The sequence below is a fragment of the Anopheles arabiensis genome, chromosome 2 (genome assembly GCF_016920715.1).
Source record: "Anopheles arabiensis isolate DONGOLA chromosome 2, AaraD3, whole genome shotgun sequence".
Lineage (NCBI taxonomy): Eukaryota > Metazoa > Arthropoda > Insecta > Diptera > Culicidae > Anopheles > Anopheles arabiensis.
In genome coordinates, this window is record NC_053517.1 from 12,854,834 (window position 1) to 12,870,974 (window position 16,141).

A 16,141-nucleotide genomic window follows, 5' to 3' on the forward strand; every position below is an offset into this window, starting at 1 on the left:
GTCCGGGGAGATGACAAATAGGCTCACTGCACTCTCACATTGCTCGTAAGGAAAGTTGATGTTAGGTGGGTTTACTGTACTGCTTCATAACGGATGCTGTCGCGGATGCTTGATGGATCCTGCAAGCTCGATGAGCGAATGTTGCAACTGCTTAGCTAATATGTCTATGAACTGAGAGGGTAGGTCGAGAGAGATCACCTGAAGATTGTTTGCGCGTTGTACGAAAGCGAACGTTTATGCTATTCCTGAGGTACTATTATTCATCAAAAGCGTTAAAAAACTACTGCGAATAGCATGAAGTCGTTTGAAGAAGTGAGCAATGGCTAGCGACTAATCGAGCAGTACACGCCATCTGTTGGTATTTTTAAAAGAAATATGCTCTGTTGGCGGTTAAATGTATGTCAAACTGGCGTATGATACGCATGTTTATTTGAATAATCCTTATGTAATATTCAATTTGTCCGTTGATTTTATCCGCTAATGTAATTAAAAAAAAAAAAAACAAAAATGTTGGAATGCTTTCCTGCTTTTGCTTGCATTTTAAAGCCTCCAACCTCCAACATTGTCAACATAACACATTGCACACGAGTGGGGTCATGAAGGTTCGTCATGCAATCAGCACGATCAATAATGCATTCCACCATGTTTCGCAACACATCATTCATACACACACACATACACACCACAACAGCCGATCGCACATCGGATCGATCGCTGGCTGTCGGCTCATCAGCATAACTGCATCAGGACAGCATTGCGCCCGTGCCCAATGCTGCATCTTGGCTCAGGGCCACTCTCAACCAGCCTTCCGAACCGAACCCCACTCCCCTCCCCCCATTTCCCCCGATCCCCTACAACGGCAGGTTGGCAATGGCAGGCCTGCCACTGGATTGACATTATTGGCGTGCAGTTTTTGCAATGCATTTTCGTTCCCCACCGGCTCCGGCCGCGAGTTTTTCAACAGGTTTGTGATGGCAAAGGATCATTTTTGTATTGTTGTTGTTGTTGTTTTATTTTTTCTGCCCTCCCCCCGGGTCGGGTAGCCTTGGCCCGAAAGCACTCCCCCCCCCCGATACGGTTGCGGTAGTGAGCTAATTGAATTTAACTGTTAAAGTCAACCGCCGCAACCGGGCATTGGTTTTGTTGTGCCTCTTTTCTTACTATTTACTTTATTCGCCGTTAACTACCCTGGAGAGGTGGCTTGCTGAAGGACGTTTATTAACTTCTGCGCGAAGCTGGTATCGTTGAATCGAAACCGGCGGAAAGCAAAGCAAAGCCAGAGGAATTGTGCCGAGCTGAAAGCCACTGCGCCACACTGTGGCCCGGCCCGCGGTGTGCGCAATAAATGTGCGAAATTGTTATTACCCCGTATTTTTGAAATTGAAACTGAAAGCTCACGCGGAAACGACGAACCGCACTTCGGATCGGCTTAAATCTTGAAAAAAAGACTGTGCGGCACATTTATGGGGCGTCAAAATAAAAGCGCGGCACCGTAAACGCTTCCTTTGTATGGAGGAAATATTTGTCTTTGTTTTGTGTGTGTTTTTGGAAAATTTACGAGAAAAATATAATTTTAAAATGCTTTTTATGCTCCCAAAATCCGTCCTGCGACAGGTGAAATGATACCTGAAACTGTTAAACTGGATGCTGAAGCCCCGATGTATTACACCGAATGAGTCAATAAACTCACCCATCATGCCGATAATTTACTGTCCCCATAAATAATCATTCGAACGCGAATGTCGTGTTTCATCTTGCGCTTGGAGCAGTTTTCGGGTTTACATGCGAGGGGTTTTGTTGGTACCGTGTAGGGGGGAGGGGAGGAAATTCGAGAAGTGATTGTGTGCACCGGAATTTCGGTGGCCCATCTGGACGAACTTTCGCTTTCCTCTGGACGCAATCGACGGAACTGGATGGATGGAACTTTCTTTCGGGTGGTGTGGTCTGGTGTTTTATTTCTTCTTGCCTTGCCCGGTTCTCTCTCTCTCTTTCCGCCTGTCCAGACTTCTTGTCCCTGTCACTTTGGGCCCGGCAGCGGGAACAGATCCGTGGGCAGCAAGAGACATGGATTTAATTTTACTTGCCGTTTGTTTGGCATTGTGTCTTACGTACGGTACAGGTTTTCTTTGCTTCAGGGGTCACATGTGCGTCTGTGTGTGTGAGATGGTGAGTGTTTTCGGGAGATAACGCTAATTGTACAAACAACTTTGTTTTCTATCAAATGTGATAATGGGAATGCCCACGAGAGTCGGTTAACGTAGAGCGGAAGAGCGGAACAGAGCGTAAAACAACCACTGGGAGCAAATAAAGCGAAAGCCAGCGTTGTGACAGTTTGTGTGATATGCAAACCGAACCAATGGTGTATGCTGCCTGCTCAAATTTCGTCCTCCCCTGGCCGAAGGGTGAAAATCGATTCGTGCTGCTGCTGCCGCTGCTGCGTGAGATGCGCTTTTGTGGCGGTGGCAGAAGCAGGGTCGTTTGCCCAAGGAAATCGAACCGAACCAAGGCTGGCAGACAGACGGAGCAGCCGGGTGCAACGCTTTTGGCGGTAAGGCTTCGGTGTGTTGCACCTTTCGCTCGGCCGAAAGTCTCGCACCTTTCCCCCGGCAACAGAGAGCAGGCAAAGGCGCAGGGGGCAGTGAAATGGGGAACTTTCGCTTTCTGTCCAACGACGATTATGCGCCGGCCGGCGGGAGAAAATAAAAACGGTAGCAATTGCTCACAAAGCCCGGCCAAGAAGATCAATCAAACGGAAAGTGTGTAGTGAAGCAAAAGGATGCAAATCGGTTGCGGCTCGGGAAGGACACGTGAAGGTCACATTTTCTATTTTCTACCCAAAGGAAGGCTCCCAGCGTGAGTGTGTTACGGGGGATGGGGCGAATGTTTGCCTCGGTGGGTGGTGGGTGTATCGCGCGCACGGCGTTGTAATTAATTATTTGCGTTAAAGAGCACGTGAGCAGGGGTGGGAGGGGAGGACTGTCGTCGCCGGCATCGTCTTGAAAACACTTAGCCATGTTTGACCGGATGGAAATGTGATAAACGGGTGAGCTAATATTGAAATGATTTGTCGATTCACGGACTCCTTACATGGGACGGTAGGTGGGACCGGTTCGATGGGACCAGGCCAATGGAGAGGGGAGAGAGGAGGGGGAGATGCATGATTGCAAGTCAAATGGGTGATGAAAGTTTCTGAAGTTTTCTGAAGGTTAGATCGCACGGTAAATGATTTCTGTTATTGTATCGGGTTCGTCGCCTGCTGTCATAGTTGTGAAATCTCATGTTCTTCATATTACAATCGGATTGTCTTGTAGCCCAATTGGAAACCATTTATTTACAATGAATGTGGAATTATATATTAAACGCACACTTATCATCAATGAATTGCAAAAAAAAACACAAAATTAGGCTCGAATTTAAATCTAAATGACATCGCCCAACATTCCTAACCCGTCACGGAACGATTCCGAATTTAAACAACTTCTCGATCCACTTACAGATCTGGATCGCGTGCCAGGAAACGGCCATCACCTCCGAGCACTGTTTGCACGCTTTATTTGAAAGACGATTTTTGACACAAAACTGTTCAAACCGCACGATACGCGCTTTTTCGATACACGCAAACAAACACCGCTTTGGTCCGCCGCCAAGGGGACCGTTCACTCGTCCGTGGTGGAACTAATTAATCTGTGTTCTAAGCACAGCCAGCTTCTGCTAGAGGGCATCCCCTTTTCTGCCCAAGAAAAAACTGAAAGGGTTTTGTTTTTGGAAGTCACCGTCACAGTGCGTTTAATCCTACCTTCCTACCTGCCTGCGAACTACTAATGACGATCAAGGCAAGCCGATTGGGCCCACCGAAAAATATGATCGATGCGCTTCATATGCGTGCGTGTTTTTGTCGTTGTTTGTGTCGCTTCGATCGGGGTTCCGGTTCGTAGGAAATTGGATCGGATCGGCCGAGTAGGAAGTCGAACCCGGAAGAGGACCTTTTGGCAAGGTTTGAGTTTTAGGTTAGGTTTGAGTCGTTGATGATTACAAGATTACAATCACAATGATGGAATGTTGAAATTGACACGCGGCTGTATCACACCTGGTTGCGATGCAGTAATGGAATGCTTGGTTTTCGTGTTTTGGAATGATTGTTTAACAACATATCAATCAGTAGTACGATCGCGGATGAAAATGAAACCAAGATACGGTAGCAATCACTTATTGGAGATGAAGCGGCGTGTGTGTTTATTGTATACATTTTCCGGCCACTTGCCCACATCGGCCATCTTGACCCGGAATCCCAACACGTCTTGACACGGAAGATTGCCCAGCCGGCTCAAGGACGGCGCTCGCGGTATTACGCGCTTATCGTCGGACCGTTTACCGTCCACTGGCCAAAAGTGTGTGTGTGCGCGCGCTGATGACACACTGGGAGAGTGTTTCATTTCGCTTTTAGACTGGTGCCAATAAAGCACCCCGAGAGCAATCGACCAGCAGAGGTAGCAGAGCGGGGGGAGCGCAACTGGGGCAGCTGCTACATAAATAATGCATCGCGCATTGCTCCCATTGCATCGCGCATTTCTCACCGGACCGATTCGGAAACAGCCCCGCTTCGGCAGAGGGTCACGAGGTTTCGTGGGCCAACTCCCACGGATTGCCCTTTTTTCTGTGTGGCGTTTGCGTGTGCTACGCAATTGATTACAGGCTGGCTACAGCTTCGTTCGTCTGATCTGAGCGTCCGCGAGCCCAAGATAGCACCACCAAAAGCCATCATTAGGCCGCGTTGAGCAAGTAGTGTTGCTGTGTGGTGTGGTTAATGTTATTTTTCAGTTGGCACCTTCGTTCGCCGTTTTGTGTGTGTTTACTCTTTATACTTCGTTGCTTGTCTGTGACCCAACCCGGGGTGGATCACGGTTTCCCAAACGTCAGTGTGAAAAATTAACCCCCCAGACAGAGTGTTATCATGTGCATGCGATGCACCGCTTGCGACATAGATGCGTTGTTTGTTTTTTTGTGTGTTTTTGTGTCACTAATCATCGATCGTTCGGCAATGTGGCCGATTACGCCAGCGCCTGTTGGAATGGTTTGTCGCGCGATTTACGCAAAACGCTCGTTTGCGGCGGCGGCGGATCGGTAAGACCACAGTTCGACCTGAAGATGTGCACCCGGATGAGAGGAATGGAAAGGAAGAAAGGCTCGATTTGTGGCTTTTGTGGCCGGAGAAAGTTACCAACGAAGGCATACGGTTGCATAATTGTTGTGTCGACGTTGCAGCTGTGAGTTGCATTTGCGCTGCACGGCGCTTCACGGGATGATCTTAATTGAACGAGATCGAGCCAGGAGCAAGTGAACCATCCAAGGGGCATCCGATTGAGCCTGCCTGGTGGGATGGCTTTATTGAACTGCCGCTTGTCAGTAAAGTTCAATTCCGAGCGGCCGAGCTTCTGAGCCCGTGAGAAAACGGAACCGATGCGATCGATTGTTTGGCGATGGTTGTGTTGCCGTTGTTGTCGGGCCGACCTTTCCCAAATAGATGCTGAGCAGGCAGGACAAGCTTTTAAGCGCTTATTTATGTTTGCCACGACAACCATCAGCACTGGATCGAGCCTACGACGTGCTGCGTTCTTGAAAGTTAAAATGTTTGATTTATTGTGCGAAAAACAACAGAAAAGTATCCTACGGCCGGTCGTAAATGTGTTCTTGACGGTATTTATATTCGCGTGTGTGTGTGTGTGTGTGTGTGTGTGTGTGTAGATAGAAGGGGAACGTTTGTCATAAGCGGTCGAGTTCCTTTCCAAATTCAAAAGCTTTGGCGCTGACTCACTCGTTGTGTCACGGGGTTCGTCGCTTGTGCGGGCGCATGGGAGCAGATTAAATCTTTCTCGTTTCTATACTTGTGACAAGGCCGTTCGGGAGGGGATTTTTCTTTTAATACTTTAGTGTACTGTCTGTCACTGGTAGCGTAAGTTAAAATTTTTGCTGACCCCATTTTTTCGGCTGTGTGCACTTGCGTAGGTAGATGCAGTATTGGTGAAGCAATGTACTTTACAAAAATATGAAAAGCAGACAAAGGCGTGCGTATTTCTTACCCGTTCGCTGCTGTCGCTGCGTTTCGAATGGAGTAAAACGCCAATCGATGTGGCTGTATGCGTTCTTTCAAATGTCTCACAGTCTCACTTGCGATGCGCACGGTTTGATGTAACCAGTTTAACGTTACTGTCACTGACACTTTACTGTATAATTTTCGCTTACTGCCTGTAGGAATGTAACACACAAAAAAAAAGAACTTTTGTTTCTGTATTCGTCACGGACACGAAAAATCACTTCCACCACACAGTGGTCACCAAGTGTTTGCGGCGCGTATTCGCACTCAGAAGGCAGAAGGGGCAACAGTTTTCTTTCGCATCGCTTTATCGCGCACAAGCTACGCGCGCCATTCGGGTTTGTTTCGGCCAACAATTACCATCCTGCGAGCCGTGAGCCGCGGGTCACAAGATGGAAACGGTCGCGAACACCGCCGCCGGTATGGTTGTGTTGGTGCGCGAAGGAGTTGGTGCGCGAAACGGCGAACAAGGCGTAGAACGAACACGACTTCGCATTCGACTCGAAGGGAAAGGGGTAGGGAAGGTAGAAGAAGCAATAATTCGCGAAGAAGCAAGATTCAAAGATTGGGGCGATGCTGTACCAGCAGCATACGGGTGAGGAAATATACAAATCATGGCATTTATGAATTTTGGAACATTTCGTTTTTTTTTCTCTCTCCCCCCGGCACGTTGAAATGTAAAGGAAGGAGAACAAACAAATTGGCAGATCATGAAATTTGACACCTTTGGGAATGTTGCAAATTAGCAAACGTGTGAACACGATCTAATTCTGGTAGCGGGGTGCGGATAGCGGATTTAGAAATTAGAACAAATAAGAGAAAGCAAAGCCTGTTGTAACTTTTTTTTTCGAAAAACGTTTCGATAACCAATTCTTCACTCCTGATTGCGGTCGATCACACTTTTTTTTTTGTCACATGCCGATGTACCACAGGGTTGTTGAGCTTTTCGCTTAACTTCACCCCACACCTACACACAGGCTGGATTTACAAATACAGAGACTCCGCGGAGGCTGTGTGACACTTGACACTCACATTCGGTGGAAGGGAAAGGGAGGAAAGAAAACCCATGCACCCCTGGTACGACAGCATTCACCGCCGTTCACTGCAAATTCGACCCCCGGCGTGGGAAGCCAACACACAAACCGGTTGTGTGGTGGATGGGACGGATCCCTCCTACCTTAGGTTGCTACGGGACACACTTTAACGTGGGGGGCTGCAGGTTCACCAGCCAAACGCTCCGTGCGCTGCGAGCTCTGAAACGCTACTAAGCAGCGATCGCCAACCGTGCCGGGTCCGAAGCCTGCCCGCTCGCTTGCTGCTCAGCTGCGTGCGCGAATCCAACGCAAACCAACGAACGGTGCTGCGCAGACGGGCTATGCGCGCAGCTTCATAGCACGTGTGCCCGCTCGGTTGCATGTTTGCGTGAACGCGGAAAAGGCAATGCGATACCCCGGGCCCAACGGGGGAGGTGTTGCGGTGTGCGGTGTGCGAAACGGAATGGGAAGGCAGTTTGGCAAGTCTAGTATGACCGGCGGATGGTCGTCACTTGCGCTTTCAAAAAACGATCGGTCGCTTGTGTTTTTGCCGGTGCACTCTCCGTGCAGCGCTTGAGATGGGGTTAAACGATAACCAGAATGCTAAAAATGCATTTCGAGATGATTAACCAAACAGTTACGGACTGTACGGCGATCGTTGTGAATGTTATTTCCAGAACAAAAAGCTGTGTTTTTATTTTAAAATTTTCTTATTTAAATATTTTAAGTACAACATAACTTGTTGTTACAATACCTTAATTGAAAACAGATAGTAAGATGTTCATTTATTTCGGTAGAATGAAGTGTTTACCACAGTTTGTCACATACTGTACGCTAGGGCGAAAAAGAACATTCCTTAAATGCTACTAAGACTGACGTGTAGGTGGCGCTTTAAGATGAGATTTAAAATCACCGTTGCGATGCCGTAAATTTATATCAAAACACAATGTTTCACAACGATGCTGTAGGAAATAGATCGTTTCGAATGTATTGTAACATTATTTTGACTGTTTGATGCACTTTTGTTTGTGTATCTTAATACATCTACATCTTAATTTAGTGTTTTCTGAAGTATTGTTTATCTATCGTCAGTGGTACACTTATATTGATATATAGATGGCGCTTTAAAACCCTTGAAAAATCCGTTAAAGTATAGAATGAATATTTAAAAAAAGCTTTAACTATTAAACATTCGTGCGACGGTGTTCAATTCTACGTGCTCGTTGCGTTCCATTTATTACGTAGTAGTTAATTATAAAATCAAACAGTTCGAACAGATGAATGAATCGTTCGACCGAGATAGTTCGAGGAGGCACTGTTTGAATTGCAGTGCTGTGTACACCTTCGATAAGATTGTTTGCTGCCGGTTGACAATGCACCACTGGGTAAGCATCACCATCCGTACGATACGTCGTCATCGGACAATCATTACTACAACGCATATTTGTGCCGAGCTAACCGCCGGAAAGGGAAGAAGATCCAGTTCGCGCGGTGACGATCGTTCGTCGGTTTTGTTCCTGCGCTGCGCTGCGGACAGCGAACTTTCCGGAACGCACACCTCTACATTGGTACACCGATCAGCACACCCACTCGTACACAAACCCTCCAAATCCTCCCATTTCTCCAGTCTCTACCCACCGTACACGCAGCGTGGTCTGTTGATTATAAATACAATATTTTATTTCCTTTCTACTTGTGTGTTTGCTCACATGCCTTATCTAACATACTCTCATTCTCACACCGCACAAAACTTATCAACATCACACATAATGCTGGATTATTTCCGACTCGCTTCTTGCGCCGAGATCTCGTAGGCAAGCTGGCACATCTTCCCAGTGCAGGCAGGCGGGTCACCCTTTTTGGCCGCGGCGAATGGTTTGGGGTGCGACTGACGCACAGGTCAGGGCTGTCGGCCGGCATGGCACCGGCAAGCTCCAGGGGCTGAAAGCGAGCTGGATTCCGAGAGACATGGGACACATGGGTGGTAAGGGATGGCGTTAAAAGTTAAGGTTCGCTCGGACGAATATCGTCCGAGCGTGTGCAGATGATGCCAATATCTTGTTTTAGTATTATCGTGAAACTTGGGAACTGTTGAATCCTGCCAAAAGTTCGTCTCGCGATATTGGTCCGATCATCTGCCTAAGCCTGAGGGGGAAGTCTTTCGATGAGCTATCGATTGAGTATCTGGGATGGATGGTGGTGGTGCATATAACGTATTAAAAAAACAAGACGATCTAATATCCTCACTGAGTATTGGAGTTGGGATATGGTCCGTGGCGCTACAGTCGTGCTCCAGGGTATTCTTATGCTTCGTTACAACACTGGACAGAAGAGAGTATAGCGTGTAGGTGTGTATCTGCCGTCGTGTGTGTAGCGTAAGTGACGACGAAAGCGATGTGTCCGTTGCGCTCAGACACACCGGGGGAGGTAGTTACAACTAGTTAAGCTGGTTGTCTTGTGGCAGGTATAGAGTGCGCTGAATGAGGACGGGACTTCAACAGCGCGGCATTAGCAGTAAGCAAAAAATACCGATCCGCAAGGTCACTAGCGTCGGGTCGACGGCAATCTGGAGCCTGTCGACGTCTGGCGCTGGTAACACAGTACATAGGTCGCAGCGATGCACACACGGTGCTATTTAGGCCATTGTATCATGATAACCGGGCCGTGCGTCGAAACTTCCGTAGTGCGTCCCGTACTGTGTGCCGCTGTTCGTCTCTAGCCTGCCGAAAGAAAAAAAGAGCATGAAAGGGCCCAAATCAAAAAGGGGTTACTAATTTACAGGCCATCCCCGTGACCCGATGGGCGGGCGGTCGGGTGGGCATTGTTTTGTTGACCCGCCAACGGCGACCACTTACTCGGTGACGGAGCGTGCCCAGTGTCCTTGTTTGCTTTGATAGCTGTTGCTGATTAGCAGATTGTTTACCGATGGGCGCCAAGACCCGATGAGCGAGCTCTGGCTGCCAGAGAATCCCGACTTGTTGCTGTTGGAGGTTGGAAATGCGGGAGGGTACAGGAAGATGATTAGACGTTTTGTTTCATACACTCCCAGACGTCACTGCGCAACTTACCCCCGGTAGGTGATGTCAAGGCTGCTGGTACGGCTCGCGCCACTCTCGTTGTGCGAGTCAGCGTCCTGCGTGCTGGTGGCTGGCTTGATCAGCGACTCCACCGATGAGATCTCCTTGTACGGCGCAGGCGAACGTTCGAAGCAGAGGAACAGTATCGTAATGATGCCGACCACCAGCTGCAGCCCGATGATAAAGACGGTCGACGCGCGGAATCCGATCGCATCGAACAGCAGCCCACTGACGGACGGTCCGACGAATGCGCCGAACGCAAACGTTGACGTCCACAGTCCCGAAATCATGCCGTACGTTTCAATGCTGTCCGGCAGTCCTTTTTTACTGTGGCGAAGTACAAGGGGAACCGTTAAGAAGCGTGCAAAAGATGGGTGCTTTGGGCAGGTTAATAACGTACATGGAGATGTTAAGTGCATCCGTGAAGCTGGAAACAAGCACCGCAGCAATCCCTAGTCCGTGTAGCACCAGTCCAATGATGACGTATGTAAGGTTCCTGCAAGAAGAGGCAAGCAGTATGCGTTTAATCTCATGCAACTTTGCTATAGCGCACAGACAGTGGACTCCGTACGTTTCTAGTGGGATGAATGATGCGGGTCCAACCATGCAGAACCCTCCGACGACCAGGAAGCAGCCCACCGTGGAGACAACCTTCGGATTGAGGAACTTGTCCACACCCCAGCCCCAGATCGGTGCTGTCAGTGCGTACACTCCTCCATTGATAACGAACACAACACCTGCAAACGAGAGCGATAGTGTGTTAGTCCAGCTCGTCCGTTAACGGTGAGCTGTTGCTATGCGTGCTGCATAGTTTCAGGCGCACCGTTGTCCCAATCCCACTGTCTTACCGAGCAAGATCGGGCTGAGATCGAACTGCCGCAAGTGTGGCTCCATGGTAGCGCTGAGAAACCCGATCGACGCACTGGTCGCACTGATGGCGAGCGCACACACCACCACACCCGGGATCTTCAGCACCGCCAGCAGTGAGGCCGACTTTTCCCGGTTCGGTTGCTGCTCGTTCGGGTGCTTGGGCAGGATGCACAGCGTCAGGATGGCGGTCACAAACAGGGCCGAACCGAGCACGACGAACGGCAGATAGTACCCGCCGACCGTGTACAGCGCGCCGCCCACCATCGGGCCCACGATCAGCCCCAGCCCAAAGCACGTCTCGAGCGACGCGAACGTGGTGGCCACATTGTTCGGGAACTCTTTCGCAATGATCGCGAAGGAAGCGGTCAGGAAGGCGGCATTGCCGAGCGCCTCCACGATGCGTATCACGAACGCGAGCGTGATGAAGGGCACGTGGCCGGGCACGCGATCCAGCAGCCCGAACAGGATGGCCGAGGTGCCGGTGGTAAAGATGCCGCTGTTGAATAATACTTTCGGCCCGATCCGGTTGATGTACTGGCCGTAGAGGGGCGAGATGATGAACACCACCAGCTCGAAGATGCCGAACACGAGCCCGTACTCGGTCGCGGTCGCCCCTTTCGATTCCGCCTGCAAAGGGAAGGTGGGAAAGGAAGAAGAACGCTTAAATGACAGGCAGCACGCGTGCGGGCGCATGTATGTAATCAGGAAATGATATATTTTCTCGACCTGCCAAGATGGAAGGTAATCAATAAACAGTGCGTCTGTGTAGCTGTAGTGCATCACAGCACGGTTAGATAACGGCGTCGCCGTGACATTCGAGCGCTCGTGAAATGTGAGCCAACCTCGGCGCCACCCTTCAACACCTTTGGTGAGCCGTTTTTGTTTGCACTCCAGAGAAGCTGGACCATCATCATAGGGTGTTTGGTTCGATGTAGCGCTTTTGATTTCAAACCAAACAGACAAACCATGCACGATGAATCATGCACGGACGTTTGTTTTATCAATTTTTGTACCACCACGATTACGATTCTTGATTGCATCGGATGTGTTCGGTCGCTCGCTGGCACCAAGAAAGCATGACAAACAGTAAAAAGTAGCTTTTTCAATGTCTTCATGAGTACCTACGCGGTTTTAGTACAAACGCACGTATCTTAGTACACCGCTACAAAACCACTGACGTCAAATGCTGCGCGAGCTAATGCTCACAAGCACAGCGTGCATTCTTCTTGCTGTCTGTATTTATATTTACTATCCTGTATTTACACCACACAGTGTTTACTGCAGCTTTTTCGAGAATAGGACACAATCGGGACCATGTACTAAGATCACTTCCGTGTGTGTGTGTGTTTTTTTTTGTTCGCCTACGTACCTCGTTAGGGAAGAATGGTGCCTGTAAGCTGACGCAGATTGCGTTGCAAAAATCGGCCAGCCCCATAATCATCAGCGTCAGCCACTGTCGTCGGGTGAAGTCTAGCGCCATCGTGCGATGTGTATGTGTGTATGTATGGGTTTCGATGTACTAAGAAGTATGTACGCGCTGGTCCAGCTGACCGATGGATCGGTTGTATCTGCAAAGCCGTTCACTACTCTAGCACACCTTCCAGTGTACGGCGACGCTCACACACTGCCTCAAAATGCCTGTATACTACACGGCTCTCTTTCTCTCTTTTGCGCTTCGTCCTTCCGCCTCCAGGATAGCACTGTGCACTAAGCCTCACTGCACGGGATCAAACGTCCTATTTACCCTCGTCAGACAATCACGCTCTCAGTGTAATACACCACCACCACCACTACCACTACGCGGGACGGGATGAAATAAAATGAGGCCACCAAGGACACAAACACAGCCGCACAGCGAAACCGGTCGATGTTCTATCGTCGGATGGGTCAGAATGCTGACACGGCGCCTAGCACGGGATTTAGCATCGTGTCGGATTTGTGCACTGCACCGTGCGCTGCACCTCGGCCGACAGTATACGGTATACACCTTGCGCTGCCACCCGCCGATGCTGCTGCCCTATCGATATTGATAACTTCTTGGTGCTCTCTCGTGTCCAATCAGCGGAGCGGGCGTCGATACGGGCAATGCAACTTTCTTCGCAAACACGGTAGAATCGCCACGGACTGTCGGACAAAGAATTGTTGGCGAGGCACAAACACTGACACAAACGGGCACGGACACTGTGATGGCTGGGTGTGGTGGCACTGGCTGGCACTGAACCGAAACTGCGCCGAGCAGTCGGAATCGGGCGTTGGTGGTGTTCCCGAGCGCACAATAATCGCAACCCGTAGTTGTTCCGGTACAATGACGGTAGATCGATGGGGCCACTTGCTTTGCTGCTTATGGACGTTTGCTTTGCAAATGCTTCGATTACACTGAGCGGCACATCTTTGGTACACAGGGAACACTTGTTTGGTCGTGATTGGTAGTCACTTTAAGGACACGGCCACGATATAAAATGGGGCTACGGATATAAAATGAAAGGGATACACGCCAAACACTGTTTCCAATGGGAGATGATCAGACAGACAGACAGCGAGGTAGGAGAGAGAGAGAGCGTGTGTGTGTGGGCGCCCGCGCGCGATCGAGAGCACTGCGACTGAGCGGCCCGGGAGGATGTTCGGTCGTTGGCTGCGAAGGGACTGATCGCGCTGGATGCTGCCAGCTCACAGGGAAGATGCTGCCCTGCCTCGTATCAGCTCGAGTGTCGGCGAATGGTTGTGTACGGTGGTACGTCGGTACGAAATTGCAGCCGTGTGCGAGAGGTACGCGTTATCAAGCGGCTCTGTGCACAGTGGGAATGTACGGGGACTGGACGAGTTCAATAAAATAGTCATTATTTGTTAAATTATTATAAGAAATATTCGTGGGAATTTAATTTCACTGCAAATGCGCTCACTGCATGTATGAAAGATAGCTTTTTTGTCATGATCATCATTTACCAATAACCAAAAAAATGAGATTTTGTAACATTCATGATCATTCTAGCTGTGTGTTACCGTGGCTGACTGAGATGACGGTGTTCCGTTGTAGTGAGCCAACGTTCGGCATTGAGCTGCTTGATCGGGCTGCTTTCGGGCTCCTTATTTTCTCTCTATCATCTCCCCAGCAACATATCAGCCGAAAGCGATACGACGATAGGTATTATTAGCAAAACAGTTGTTCATTCCTTACCCACCACTAATCACACAAATAGGCAACACACGGGAGATCAAACGTGCAGAATCGCACATGAGATTTTGTTTTTAGAAAGAGTAAAGAAGGCTGAGTAGGGTAAAGGTGAGAGAGACAGCACGGGATTAGCTAAATATAACATAGCCTATTCCGTGTATGTTTAGGTACGACTGATAAGCGACCCGAGACCCTAATGGAGCCACGCGTCTTTGCTTTGGGCTCTCTACACGTACACGATTCCTATGATTCACGGACGTTTAAATCGATCGATAGCCTGGCAGGCGCGGGATCGTACCGAGTGGTTCGTATCGTGACAGCATCTGGCGAGCAGCTGTTGATAACAGGCTGTGTTAAGAATTATTCATTGATTTAGACCTTATGTGTATGTGAATAATGGCAGACAATAAAAAATGGACAGGACATTTTTGGCATTCCCCGTGTACACCGTCGTTCTTCCAACTCGACGCCCAATCTCTAGCGACTAGCAACAACCGGAACCGAAAGATGATGCAACAATGCTGAAAAGGTTGTCATTCTCTTTTCAAATCTTTCACAAATTACCGTAAAAAAGGCAATGGCAGACACAATCAGCACGTGTAATCGAATAGTGCTGCCTGTGTTCGTGCAAGAGTTTTAGACTCCCGTTTTTGCAAAAACTCCTATCCCCTAAAGCATTACGTACGCAGAACCGTTTGGGCCGTTTGCTTCCTGTGAATTTGACACAGCAAACTTACGCAAGGCCAAAAGGTTGCAAAGGTTTCCTTTCTATCGTCCTTTTTTTTGTCATTCCACGTGAAGCACGTTTGATTGTAGCGCCCAGCTCGCTGATAGTACTCTGGGGGCCGACGACATAACATGTCGCCCTCCTATGGGACAGTTTTTTGTTTGTTTCTTCTTCGATGTGCTGATGTCTTTGCGGCTGCTCGGTTGGGTTCTTTATTTTTAGAGCAACTGATTACTGATAGTGAGCGGATGGCTATGCATCACCATGACGCGCCAGCCGATTTATGTTGGTGTTTTTTTATGATTAATTTGAAGTTGATTTTGGATTGGGCTCTGTTGCGATGCGTTTACTACAGAGCAATTGAAAAACTATTGGGATAGACTGGGGTTTTTTTTTGTCGGTTCTAAGCTTCAAGATGAAGAATTACTTTTGTGTTTTCTTTTGCTATCAGATCCTTAACCTTTTGTTTTTTTTATCATGATAATGTATCGAATTGCCTATCAAAAACCACTGAGCAGTAAATCATCCCAATAAACGGTCCCAAACTGCTAGTGTCAGTCATTTTCTCACGCGACGTACCCGAAACGCGTGAATGAATCGATCATGATCGATGACCACCCGGAAAAGAGGACCCAGAACGGCCAGCGAAACCTCTCCGGTGCGATTGTGTGCGTCTTCCAGTATTCGTTATCAGTTCGCTGAAGCCTTCGGGCAGGGCACTGTCAAGTGGGCCTCTTTTGGGAGAACCTCAGCCCTGGCTCGTACTGGGCTAGCAGCAATTTGACTGTTAATAAATTGCTCGCACTACGCCGATTGCAGCAATTAACATTATCGCCTGTCCGGGGGAAATCGGCGGGTAGAAATCGGAGCCGGACGGTTGTGCGGTAGTTGCCGGTCAGTGATCGCGAAATTATTGCGCAAAATTAGTGTACGACTGATGATCGCTCGCCGGAGTGCGCAGTTAGCTCGGCGGCGGGGGCAATTTTCGGGTTGAAATAAATGTCGAGACTAGTCGGGAGTGGTGACCTCCGGCACTACACTGTGTGTAATGTTGTTTTTGGGTTGCGTGCGCTACTGCACGTTTTGATTGAATGGCATTGAAACGTTCGGAGCTTCTTCTATTATGTTTTGCTAAATTAGAAGCTCAAGATAGCGCAAAGGAATTAAAGT

At 48.9% G+C, this 16,141-nt stretch overlaps 2 protein-coding genes across 4 annotated transcripts in view; both read right to left on the bottom strand.

Annotated features, from left to right (window-relative positions):
• The window catches only part of LOC120897325 (mucin-5AC-like), a 38,732-nt gene extending 31,336 nt beyond the window's left edge, over window positions 1-7,396 (bottom strand). For 2 of the 3 annotated variants that reach the window (XM_040302129.1, XM_040302126.1), the window contains exons 1-2: window positions 7,269-7,396; window positions 6,078-6,243 (exon numbers count right to left, since the gene is read on the bottom strand). The gene's annotated coding sequence lies outside the window, so the exon portion shown is untranslated. The remainder of the gene's footprint in view (window positions 1-6,077; window positions 6,244-7,268) is intronic. The other variant, XM_040302127.1, reaches the window with a different exon arrangement.
• A 1,383-nt stretch (window positions 7,397-8,779) lies between these two features.
• Window positions 8,780-13,755, bottom strand: LOC120895082 (MFS-type transporter SLC18B1-like). The gene is made up of 7 exons (XM_040298100.1): window positions 12,442-13,755; window positions 11,051-11,699; window positions 10,774-10,939; window positions 10,603-10,698; window positions 10,194-10,529; window positions 9,981-10,106; window positions 8,780-9,845 (listed from the first exon to the last, which is right to left on the bottom strand). Exons 1-7 carry the CDS (start codon window positions 12,550-12,552, stop codon window positions 9,761-9,763), a joined length of 1,569 nt encoding a protein of 522 aa, XP_040154034.1. The 5' UTR covers window positions 12,553-13,755; the 3' UTR covers window positions 8,780-9,760.
• Window positions 13,756-16,141: the final 2,386 nt, after the last annotated feature.